This window comes from Siniperca chuatsi, linkage group LG7 (assembly GCF_020085105.1).
Source record: "Siniperca chuatsi isolate FFG_IHB_CAS linkage group LG7, ASM2008510v1, whole genome shotgun sequence".
Lineage (NCBI taxonomy): Eukaryota > Metazoa > Chordata > Actinopteri > Centrarchiformes > Sinipercidae > Siniperca > Siniperca chuatsi.
In genome coordinates, this window is record NC_058048.1 from 14,274,490 (window position 1) to 14,287,574 (window position 13,085).

Sequence of the window (13,085 nt, forward strand, 5' to 3'; positions counted from 1 at the left end):
TCAATAAACCAGGGCTATCCTCATCATCCTCCATGTCTTCCATCTCCATGGGATTCATCACATATTGTGGTCAGGGAGACATTATGTATCCCGGTTTAAAAGGATTGTGTTCACATTGTTTCATTATGTGACAAATGTGATCAGGCTCATGGTTGTGGCACTTCACAATAATATTCTGATGTTATAGCACACACAACACCAACCATCAGCCATGCCAGTAGAAGACTCGTCTTGTCTCTGTGGTACTAGTACTACATCTAGTGGCAATAAAAGTGCATTACAACTGAAAAGACAAATTATTGGGGTAAAGATCTATTTAAAGGTAATAAATATAGTACTAAAAGCCCCCAGTCAAGCCTCTTAAAACAGTGTAAATTGTGTAAATACAATCTATTGCAGTAGTTCAAATAGGATATTCTGATCATATAGTGAAATGAGTGAAAAGTGAGTGTAATCCTTCCCACAACACAATAAAAATTAAATTACTCAAGTTTAATTGATTGTACGTTTCAGTAACAAAGAAAAATGAGATACAGGCAAGACTGTGATGTCAAATCACAAACAAACAAGACAAGTTACAACAGCAAGAAGGTTGTTTTGTACAGATTTAGGAAATGAAAGCAGCATTTTGAGATCGTTTGGTAATTCCAAGGAAGGAGGAATAATAGTGGTCTCCATACCCAAAATAATGTAAACAGGGTAAACAATAAACAGTTGTATATATTGAGATTGAAAAACATAAAATGAAATAAATATGTGGCAAAACAGCATACAAAAAGATCATTTCATATGAGAAGAGTCACCTGAGAGACAAAATGTTGTGAAGAGGACCAAACTATTAATCGTGAGGGTAACAGCAATTTATGTAAAAAAGAAAAACCTGTTTCACTTGGAATACTGGAATCTACTGCACAATTTCATGTGCAAACATTATTCTGACATCCATATTTTTCACAGCTTCTGCTACTGATAATAATTTCTGACAAAACTAAATAAAGAGTAAAGCCCTGGACACAAATTAGGGAACTACAGTGCCTTTCGATCACTAACTAATATTGACTCTTCTCTTATGTGTCTTAAATAAAATTTAAAAAAGCCAGCAAAAACAGTAAAGGCAACAACTGGGCTATATTTAAGAAAACTGTACACACAGGGTAAATTTAAAGTGCAACAATATACTGTATTTAAAAATTATGCAGTCCAAAAGACATTTGTAGCAAGTGTAACAGATCCCACTTCTCCCCATAGAGGTCAGTCAAATATTTACTTAATCCAGGTTTAAATAGTTGTCACTGCTCACAGTGCTGGGAAGTGGCGCCCTCAGACTTTTTCCCAGTATGCAACAACACTCTCACCACAAATCAGTGGTAAAGTCCTTTTTTTGAAAAGTAAGCTACTGTCAGTCAAATGACGCACTGTACTTTAACAGTAAAAGGATACTCATAATGAATACTTCCTCAAACACTTTGAAGAAGTCACAAGTGTCAGTGAAATGTTGACAGCATGCGGTCCCTTGTCAGTCTCTGACCCTTAAGGTCAATGGCCAATCCTGGTGTGTAGGTAGCCAGTGAGTCACAAATGTAACATACACTTGAGTGACATACAGTTTTAGTTCTAGATTCTAGAACACATAAGATGTTCAGGGAGTAGAAATCGGATAATCTTCTTCACCAGTTTAGCACTCAAGATGCCTCTTTGCCTCCTTTATTTTCATTGAGGGATATTACCTCCCTGGAGAAAATGAAAAATAGAAAGGAAAGAAGGGGAAAGGGAGGGATAAGGTCAGTGGTTACAAGATGTAGTAATAAAAATGTGAGCCATGTATTTGATGTACATTACAAGTTACAAACTACATTTTGAGGCAACTGGGACTTGTGTCCATAATTGTGAGTACAGTAGCAGCATTTTGTCATTACAGCTGTGGCTCATGGAACTCTTTATCCGCTTACATTTTACATTACTTATGAATTAAATCAAAGTATTGTGACATTTTAAATGTGGTCAATTGTGTCATGTAAACGTCCACTTACTCCTTACATCCATTTACTCCACACTCTTGCCTCACATCTGTTGCTTCTCCCCCTGGAAACCAACAGAGAAACTGCTGTGAGTTTTTGTCCATTACATTAGAGTCATTCATACTGGCATCTTTGTGTTCTTACAAACAGATATGCAAATGTGTGTAGAACACCAATATTGTGACAAACCTAATCTTTATCTTTACCTTTCTGTCCTGTCTTGCATTTCCTCCACAGCCACACCACAATACTGAAAAACACCAGTATTGAACAGGTGGCTGCTGCTATTATCACAAAATGATTGTTAGGGTCCTTCTTCTGAGGTGTACCTTCAGATGAGAGCAAATGTTTATCAGAGTCAAAAACATATGAAATGGGACAGTTGACTTTAAAGGCTGGCAACATTTTACATTTTTCTTATTGTCAACAAATCAACAGCAACATTATTTTATTGTGTTAATGGTCGTGTCAAGTCTTATAGTTCCAATGAAAACTGTTCATAGTGAAGCAGAAATCTCATTAAAGGATCAAAACTTGGACCAAACTGAAATAATTTGCATTTGAGTTAAGTTTTTTGGAACTTGAGTGAACTGAGTCTGGAATAGTTTTTTTTTATAGTTAATTATCACATACAAAAGAATAAAGAGAACGTTTATATTTGATTAGTCTCAACCGCAGAATACCAAAAATGGATGATGAGAAACGTTACTTTATTGTTACAGTTTTTTACAATCGCTATGACAGTTTTTTCGATACATTTAACAATTTTCCTAAACTCAACGCACCGACACACCTAAAACGCACAATTGGCAAAATGGTTAATTTCATGCTCAAAATCACACATTGTAAACTAAACCCCAAAACTAATTTTCAAAATACAATAATAAACTAACACAATACACTATGTCTAACAAAACACTGCAAACATATTTTAAAATCAAATAATTAGTCAAAACACTAACACATGTTCTCTTCCAACAGGAACATTTAGTCATAACACAATGACAAAAGAAAAACACTATCATCAGCTAAAATTACAGAAACTGCATTACAGTATTTTATGTGTCAGGTTTGCCCTTATACAATGGACAGTATATTGAATTGATCATATATTGTGTTTTGCATTGTAGTTTCTTTTGAAGCCTCTCTACATTTTTGTTTTGTTGGGTTTAGTAAATGCATGTGTATTGTTCCTTTTCCACACAAGATCAGCCCAAAGAGTCCTCTTTTAGAACATATGATCATGCAATTGAAAAAACCTCAACACCTGAGTGTGGTTCCTAGATGGGAATCAGCTGTGATTTATATATTTGCATAATTGCAATAAGCTGTTTCTCATTAGCAATGGAATAAAATACAGGGAATATATTTGTGTTTCAATTCACAATATGAACAGCTGTTCACTTTGACTTTAGCCTATATAAGTTATGTTTAGAACATGATGTTATTTGTTCTGACATAGAGTGTGAAAGCATTTGTAAATTTGACTGTAAAATTACATTGTTTTGGTCTTGGTTGAGCTTGTGTGTAAAAGAAGTTCAAGCATTTTAAATTGGTGTTACAGTAATTGCATCAGCCAAATCCAGCAGCATTTTGGCTGAGGTGTGACTAAACTAATCCACTGGAGCATCTTTAGCCATGGCTCTAGGGACGGCAACGTCGGTTGGTCTGAGACTGATCGCAACATCAACTGGACAGATTGACATGGAATTTTGTACAGACATTCAGAGGATGAACTTTATTATCTTTGGTGACTTTTCCTCTAGGGCCATGATCAGGTCAAAATTTGAGTTTGTCCAATACTCTGGTTTATGGCCAAATACCTGCAAAACTAATGACATTCCCATCTGCCTTAGCTGTACTGTTTATTGCTAATTAGCAAATGTTAGCATGCCAACATGCTAAACTAAGATGGTGAACATGGTAAAGATTATACCTGCTAAACATCAGCATGTTAGCATTTTCATTGTTAGCATGTTGCCAGCATGAGCATTTAAGCTCAAAGCACTGCTATGCCTAATTACGTCCTCACAGAGAAGCTTGTTTGTTTAAGCTTTAAAGTGTCTTCACAGAAACAAAAACTCTAAACTCTTCTGTGAAAGTCAAACAGTCAAACATTGATGGGATGTAAAAGTAAATTTTCCTCACGCATTCCTTTAAAAGTAGCCATCAAAGGGGATCCATGTCAAGGGGTTTCCTATGCGTTTCACACTTCCCAAAACTTGTCCAGGGCATGAAAGCATAAAACTGATTTTGGTGTAGAAACCATTAGGACTTGTCTTTTTTTAGTTTACAACTTACAGATGGGGAACATGTTCGAGGTGACGTTGCCCACATGGCAGCTGAACTCCCGCTCTCCATTGGAGCAGTTGAAGTGTGCAGTGCTGGAGCTGTTAAACATCATGGTGACTGGATCGCTCATGTCACTGTTGTTCACAACTTTCCAGTCCAGACTCCCATTCACGTTCCACATCATCTTGGTGCCCGGGTACCCACCATGTGAGGTGCACGTCACCAGACAACTAAATCTATCTCTACAGGACACTGTGGCTTCAGGTTTACTGTAGTTGGCTAGAAGAGACAGACAGAGAAAAAAGAGCACTGTAATTTAACTCCAACATGTCAAAGTTTCTGAAAATAGCCATGTTTACTTTAAGCACCCTGCACCTTTTTAATGATGCAAAGTGTTTTCACAAAGCCTCCCTAGGGCCAAGATCTTTTTTTAAAAATTTTAATTTAGATTTATACTGAAGGGAAGTCTAACCACAGTGGTTGTTATAAGACATTAACTTTATAAGATGAAAATGCTGGAGATGAAAATGCTGCATTGCCCATCAGTATAAAAGTTTTTTTCTGTGCTAGCCCTGTAATAGATAACCTGTCGAGAGAGTTTCCCTGCTTTTGTTTTCAGGACAAACAACTGGGATGGACTCTGACCCTGAATAAATGGGCATAGAGAAGACACGCATCACATCTGTGACAGCTATTGGATAAGTGGTAACCCACACAAGGCTTTTGTTGATGACTTACTTTATTTACTAACTTTTTATAATTTATTACTAACTTTTCAAACAGGTCTTCCAGAAGAACAAAAAACAAGATTTTCATCATGTGCATAATTCAGAATACTGTATATACAGTATTACTCCGCCATAGTTTTGTGTTAGAAACCGAAACAATCAAATACATTTTTAAATGTTAAATTTAATACACTCATACCTGTGACACTGAGTTGTATGACAGTTTCAGTTTTATGACTGTCACTGTACATGATAAGGCACAGATAGTCACCACTATGCGAGATGTTCAAACTGTCCATGTGCACAGTTGTCTTGTCGTGACCCAATCTGGTGTTCTCCCATGGTTGGACTTTTTTTGATTCATAGAAGCCATTCACAAATATGTGAGGGCCCCGCTGAAGGTAGAAAAATTTTATCGTCTGTTGTTTTACAACGGGGCAGCGAAAGGTCACGTTTCCTCCAACCTCCCCTTTGAGCTGAATCTTACCAGCACTTTCTGGAAAAGAAAAGTAAGTGAGAGAAAGGGTTCAGAGCATGCTGGGAAACCTTTCATGAAACAGAATGAAATTGTCTTAAGGGAGAAATGAATGCAACACCTGGTGCACAATCAGAAACAATTGAAGGCTTTTTTAAAATCAGAAATGTATTATCTTTAATTGCAGGCTAATTGTGTGTCACAGGAAGCTTATTTCCAGCAATATCTATCATCGTCTCTGAAAATATTCTGAATGTCCGAGTTGGTAGCATTTTTGTAGAAAGAAAACTACGAGGGGGACCAAAGTTGTTTGGAGCATTACTGAGTCAAGCCAAGGCATCGATTTGTTATGTTACATCTCAAATAGTAAAATGATCAACAAAATGTTTTGCCATCTTTAAAATTTGATTTGAAATCAGCATAAGCAATACATTTTGAGTTCTTACTTTAGGCTGTGGGTGGGTGTGAAGGTCAGGGGGTTTTGCTTTGAGAGCTCTGCTTTATGACGTATTAGACTAATCTCAGTTCCTCTTCAGGCAATTTGCCCTTTCTTTTGTGTGTGAAATAATTAACTAGTAGTGTCCCTTACATGTTTTACATGATCTAAAGGTCACAATATAGAAAGTTACAGTTAGCTAAAGGTTTTATCTTTCATTATCACCTTGGGTGCGGGAGTTTTTGGTCAACTAATTTTTGATTGTCCACCAACCACGGAGAAAAATGCCTGTCTTTAGTTTGTCAGATATTCAGCTAGTCACTAATTTTGTCTGTCTGAAATTTAGTGGTGGGCAGGTAGCTTATAGTTGTTTTATCACAGCTATTCTGCTGAAACCAGAAATAGGGTCGATGAGGGTGGTGGGACTGTGATAGTAAAATGTATGAGCCTTAACAGAATAGTTAGAGAATAGATCAGGAAATATGCTTACTTGTTTTTGATACTGATACTGATATTGATACCACTCTCATGTTTGTATTGTAAATATAAGGCTATAGCCAGCAGCCTGTCAGCAGCAGTTAGCTTAGCTTAGCACACATGACATGAGTGGTATCAATCTTATTATTTAACTCTCTGCAAAAAAGCGAATAAGCGTATTTCTCAAAACAGTGAACTATTCCTTTAAAACCAAAACAGTAGCTGCAGAGTTGGATGAGAATTCTTTGCATGTTCATCTCTGCCGGCAAACCTCTCACATTATATCTGAAGTCCTTATCATAGGCCCAGACACCACACGTAATCACATCTCACCACAACTCGGTTCATTCTGCACCAGTATCACCACTAGCTACAGAAATCTTGGTGTCACTTTTGATAATTATCTTAATTTCACTCAGCAAGTTAAAATAATTGTCCAGTCTTGTTTTACCCAGTTATGCAGAATCTCTAAGATCTGGTCCTTTCTGTCTCCCAAGAACCTGGAAATTGTCATTCATGTATTCATCACATGCCGTGTAGACTGCTGTAACTCACTCTACTTAAGTAATTCCTTGCTGTGCATGTCTAATGACAAATTCCATTAATATTTTATTGTTTATTTTTGTTTATTCTTACTTTATGTTGTGAAGCACTTTGTAATTATGTTTTGAAATGTGCTATATAAATAAAATGTATTAATGTTATTATAATTATTATATGTAGTTATTTGATTTATTTGGAGCTTCAACACTGCTGGTTTGTATTATAATACATTTGGTGTTGCTTCATTCATGTGTGACCAAGAATACTGCTATTATATCACTAGTCCTTATGCGTATAATCTATTTTGACAAAGAACTGCTTTCACTGTAAAACCAAGATGAAGGTGTGTTGTTGATGCAGTGATATGATGTAACTGCTCACCTGTCAAAGAAAAGTGCCACGTCACAGTCAAAACCAGAGCCAGCAGATGAAGGGAATGCCTTGGGTTTCTTGGAAGACAGGAGGAAGAATAAATAATTGTTTACATGGTTGCCCAGGTAACACTGGGGCAGTACAGTAACACAAACAGATATATACACACAATTTGACAGATTAAAAAAAACTACTAAACAACAATACATTCTCTATTTCCCAGGCCCTATGCCCAGAGATACTGTGAGCGAGTGATTTCAGGTCATGGCCTCTGGAGCTGCACATGTGCTTATGTTGACTGATCAAAACCGACTGAACTTGCCGTCCTCTGTCACAGTCAATTCTTTCTGAAGCTGAAATGACTGTGCCAACTCTTGCTTTACAAAAACAAGTACACACTCAGGGATGTAATCAATGGGAAGCCCCCACACACAGCTCACCAGTATGAATAAATAAGTAAGTTTCTTTCTGGATCCATAAGGTGCTCTAGTAGTTCCTCCTAGAGTTGACTCCAATTTAGAGTAAAACAGCTAAAACTTCATTTTGAGAGTTATGGATAGAAATAGTTATTACAGGAAATAAATTTAACTCAGCAAAAGTTTGGAAAAAGTTCTCAGTATCCTGATTATTTGGGTCCATGCTGCTGTGATACATTTTTAGCACTGGAGTTTCCGTTTATGACCCTTGACGCAGGAAGCAATAGCTGCACTGTGTGATACGGTCACAAACTTATTGTGTTATTGTTGGGTTTACAGCTTTACATTGGAGTTATTGTCTACTACTGGAATACATCAGTAGTAGTACAATTTAAGATTTTATCACAATAGCGACTAAGCAACACTGAGTCTTAGAATTTTCAGCAGAAACTAGTTATTTGTGCAGTGATGATACAACTTGTGTGTTTCAGTTAGTTCACAGCTCAGTAGTAGTTATTTCACAGCTCACTTTTAGTTATTTCCTGGCAATCTTTTGTGGTTGACTGCTGCCAACATTTTGAATGGAGAGGGCATTTGAATCAGAGTATTCACATGAACCACAGTAATACTAATTTCCATGACTACATCACAAAGCAAATAAAAATTGTGCTGATGAGGGTTGGAGATCTCCAATGCTGTAAACATGGCCAGATCAAACATGGCCAGGGTGTAGAAAGTTAGTTTACAAGTGAGTCACAACATTGTCAACTGCTGACATTTAAAATCATAATGATGTAATAGAAAATGGCATGGGTACTTACAGAAACTGTGGATTGCAACATGATGCCTGTAAAAAAGACAAAAGTTAATCACTGTGTTAGGATTGATTATCTTTTCATTTAATATGATATCTTTTAAATCAGTGCGTATCATTAAGCAGGCAGGAATCCAAGTTCGTAGTAGAGCACTCAAGCAACAATCAAAAATGGCCTGTGATGCTGAGATTTTTCATCATTTGTGTTTGTGCATCAGATTAGGCCAGTGGGCTCTAAATTAGCAGGTCACTGATTCCTGCAAACCCCCACCTGCTCCACTCAAACCACCAACCGATTTGTTTAAATTTACATACTTTGAAAATGATGATTGAAAATGGTCTTGTATGTGGAATATGTGTTTAGTGAAAAGGCATACAGTGACCACTGTGTCATGAATCTACACACAAACAAAAAACAATCTTATCTGAAATATCTGACTGGCCCTTCACAGTCAGTGTTGAGAAAGAAAATGATTTCTGTCCTCCTGAAAGAACACATCCACAAGAGTTTTCGATAGGCACCAAGCCAGAGGAAAGTCCCAGTGAGCAGTATCAGAGAAAGCCTGTTTCTGTTCATGTGCAGCAGGGTGTATTCCTGTACTTGCTGGGGGGAATCTGCAATCACACTTCACACAGTGCCTTATAGTTTTCTAGTATTTTGTATGTGGTATTATAGAAACCAAGTGCTGAAAATATGAAATATCATAAATTACATAGACTATTTTGAAAAGTTCTTTGTATTGAGTCTTGGCTCTTGGCAACCAAAAAAAAAAAAAACCTTAATTCAAAAGAGAAGAGAATTTCCAGGGAAAACACCACTACAGAGACTGGCCTTACAGCAGCAGTGTCTCAGTGTCTGTTGTCCTCACCAGAAACTACATCTGAGGGAATTCCCAAGGGCCATATAATAACCTGAAGTACTGTACATGATGGGTTTAGTTTCAGGAAAAGTGATACCAGATGGATTGTGAAAATGATATTTATAACTGGTATTCTTGATTCATTATGAGACTGTTTCGTTTTCCCTAATATCCCAGACTCTTTGTCTGTTTGTTACACCAGCACCTTAACTTAATATGATAGCGCTACATTAAGAACTACCTTTGGGAGAGCTTATGTTGATTTTCTTTGTTGAGACTATCTCAGAGACGTGTTGAGTCAACTCTATGGCAATTTTTGAGGCTAGAGTTTGTGGTTTTAATGTATCATACTGCACTATATTGGAAGTTATTCCTAATTTTTTGCCCACCTCATTTATGTATACGGGGTGAGAGGTCCTCCTTGGTAATAGGGCATTAAAGTTGTTGTACTGTTACATCAAATGATTTACATCTTTTTTTGGTCATGTTAATGGGCCACCTACACGCCTTAATAATTTACACAATACAACATACAATTTATACAAGTAAGTAAACTTAAGATAGCAATGGCAAAGCAGAGACCATTGTGTTATGACTGTGTGTTATGAATCAGCATATGTAAAGCTAAATTAAGTGTTTGCTCTCCTCAAGTGTTTACTATAACTACAACAGTTATGATAGTAATTCAACATTTAAACAGTGAGGCTTTGTTCGTATGGGGATTCCCACATGACGTAACATTATTTATAAGGCACTAATCGCACTGCTGTATTGTTTCGAGGAAACAAATACATGTCATTAGGCTTCGGCTAAACGTTATGCTACGAAACAATATGCTACGAAACCACGTCAGTCCCACACATTCAATTAAACTCATCTCACATGAGCTTGTGTTGTCATATCTTTTTAACGTGGGAGCTGTGTGACACTTCACATAGGTAAAAAATAGAAAGTACTGAAAATAATTTTGTAGGGTGAAACTGATTAGACTGAGGTGAGAGTCTGATGTGACAGGAGAGGTTTATTTGTTTAGCTGCTATTGCTATACAGCTGAAGCTTCACTTATCACTATTTCCTGTCTCATTTTCAATCATTTAGGACTCCACAAATCCGCAATCAGCAAATACATGTATTTACATAAGTAGCAGGGATTTACACTGTTAACACACACTTCTCTGTCTGTCTTAGTCATAAATATTGTTAAACACACAAAGCTGAGTAACTGTCCAGGTTCTTTTAATTCAGGAGCAAATATTTGCACATTCCATTCCTACTGTAAGAGAATCAATCTCACAGAGGCCAGACAGATTTTCTGATATGCATGCAGGTGTTAGTTTACTTGTGGCTATAACTTAATTATTGTGTTTACTACTTCTGCTGCATGCTACGATCTAGCAACTAAAACAACTGTACTTGAAACCAAGCTCTTCCTATGAAGATTTTGATTATGAGAAGCTATGAGCCCACACATACATACACACACACACACATACCCAAGTACACATAACCATAGCATTCACGGGCTACTGCTCAATGGCGTTTCAAGTATTTTTTTCATACAGTAAACTATGTTAATGCATGAGAAACAGTCTTCCTTTCTGACATCAACATGACAGATAATAATAGACTTATTCACAACAATAATATGAATTGTTTTCAAAAGAGACATGAAAAAGGACAGAGGAAAAACATTCAAGCATTCTCACCATTGTGTCGTCTTCTCCGTGTTTGAAGGCACTTCCTCTTCATACAGGCAAGTAAGCTTGAGGGTGGAGCTGTATATGAGTCATTTGACTTTAAAAAAAATCCTATTTATTTAAATCACATATAGTCAATCTATGATGAACAATCTGATGCCAATCTGAACACGTAACACAGTCCCTTTTTTAGTTGTACAAAACTTGTATCTTTGATACAACATAATAGTAACAAAAAATAACTAGTAATAATAAAGTAATACTCTATGTAACTGATGTTTGTTTTGCTTACCGTTGAGCAGCTTGAAGAAGGCTTCCACAGAATCATGCGGGTGTGAGGGTTGTGTGTGCATGTGTGTGCGTTCATGGGTTTTTGTGCACTCCCTACATACATGACGATGTCACAAACGACAACAGGAAGCTGGACAAACTTCCCTGTTTGCTTACCAAATCATCACCAAATCATGTGACATGAATTCTTTAGAAGAGGCCTTTTTACCATCACAAGAGTGTTACATCCATAATAGTCTCCGGATATGTATGAGCCACAAGCAAGGAAACATTCTCACTCCCCAACTACAAGTAAATTAGTCTTCACTGGTTAAAATTTGACAGAAAGCTCAGACGTAACAGGCAGCTTGAAGAGGGCAAATGATTTACTTGTACAGCTGATAGAAGCTGTTGTAAAACATATAATCTTCTACAAAGTGTACTTAAATGTCTGTTTGCCAAACAACATATCAAACACCTCTCTTCATATTCTTACAAAACATCATAGCTCCAGTCTTACACCAAAGTGGGCACTACTGATGTTACTTCACTTGATACATATTTCCCCAAACTGGAGGGAAATACATCTTCCAAATGATGGTTTATCCATAAAGATCAGTGTTGTGTGAGTTTCTGTGTGTTTGAGTTTGCAATGGTTTACCGTGATTATCTGTGGCTTTTAGGTTGAAGTGACCTGTTTTTGACATTTTTTTTCTTAGATACAGGTGGTGTGCTATTTTCTCAAAAATATACAGTATACACCTACAGCTGGTTTGCTCATAACACCTCTGCCATTAACCACAGTTTCATATTCAAGTTTTGTTCTTTGTTCTTGGTGGAACATCTTTTCACTTCTATTTTTCAATTGCTTTGTTAAAGCACCGTGTCTGATGACAAATAGAATAAGTACTGTAATGATCAATTTTCAATACCCACTTAATTACAATTCAAAAAAGTTTATCATTTGTAAGGTTCCCAGCTAACTGAACTAACCTGGATGTACGAACTGGACAGAATCTCTAATGTATAAACTTTGATTTTAATCAAATAAGTGTTTCTTACCTACAAAGCATGTTTCTGTCACCCAGTGTTAGCTCAGTGAGATTCTCTTTGCACTCTGGTAGTCATTTCATAGCTCCTTGTAAGCTCTCCTTTACAGCTTTTATTGACCACATGCCTTTCCACTGAACTCAAGGAATAGTGGTTAGAAAACAAAACCATATGTTTCATTATTAGACACCCGTGGCCCCAGTTGGGAAGGGGTCTAACCCAGCTGGGTGGAAAGCAGGGGAATGCCCTAAATGGGTCAACAGGCTCTAACAGGGACAAGCATTTATTTAAACACAGGTCCATAAACAAGTCACTATTGCACATTTGGACTGTAGCAAAAAACAGTATAAGAGGATAAGAAGAGAATACATCAAATGTTGCTGCTTTGGGGGGAGAATGGTAATTACTTGTTGAATGTGCAAATCCTGATTTTAGCCACAACAGCAGAATGCATGGAAGATACAGTAAATAGGGAGTTCCAGGGAGTTCCCATGTGTATCCCTGATACATTTGAGAAAACTACCCAGAAAGTAGAGCCTCCTCCACACTCGACCGTGACTCACCCCTATTATTTCTCTTTAATCTGGTGTCCTTTTGAATCATTAGACTGCAAATGTTATCAATAATGATATTTAGG

The 13,085-nt window shown here is 37.0% G+C and overlaps 1 protein-coding gene across 5 annotated transcripts; it reads right to left on the reverse strand.

Moving 5' to 3' along the window:
- Window positions 1-470: 470 nt before the first annotated feature.
- LOC122879449 lies at window positions 471-11,696 on the reverse strand. Of its 5 annotated transcripts, none has more exons than XM_044203549.1 (9): window positions 11,421-11,696; window positions 11,138-11,206; window positions 8,579-8,604; window positions 7,351-7,418; window positions 5,238-5,534; window positions 4,320-4,589; window positions 2,225-2,347; window positions 2,038-2,082; window positions 471-1,731 (listed from the first exon to the last, which is right to left on the reverse strand). In XM_044203549.1, the coding sequence occupies exons 2-9, from the start codon at window positions 11,138-11,140 to the stop codon at window positions 1,724-1,726; spliced, it is 840 nt and encodes a 279-aa protein (XP_044059484.1). In that variant the 5' UTR covers window positions 11,141-11,206; window positions 11,421-11,696; the 3' UTR covers window positions 471-1,723. The 5 variants fall into 5 exon arrangements, with proteins under 5 accessions (XP_044059484.1, XP_044059481.1, XP_044059479.1 ...); XM_044203546.1 differs by having other exon boundaries at window positions 2,031-2,082; window positions 11,138-11,193; window positions 11,421-11,692; XM_044203544.1 differs by having other exon boundaries at window positions 2,031-2,082; window positions 11,421-11,692.
- Window positions 11,697-13,085: the final 1,389 nt, after the last annotated feature.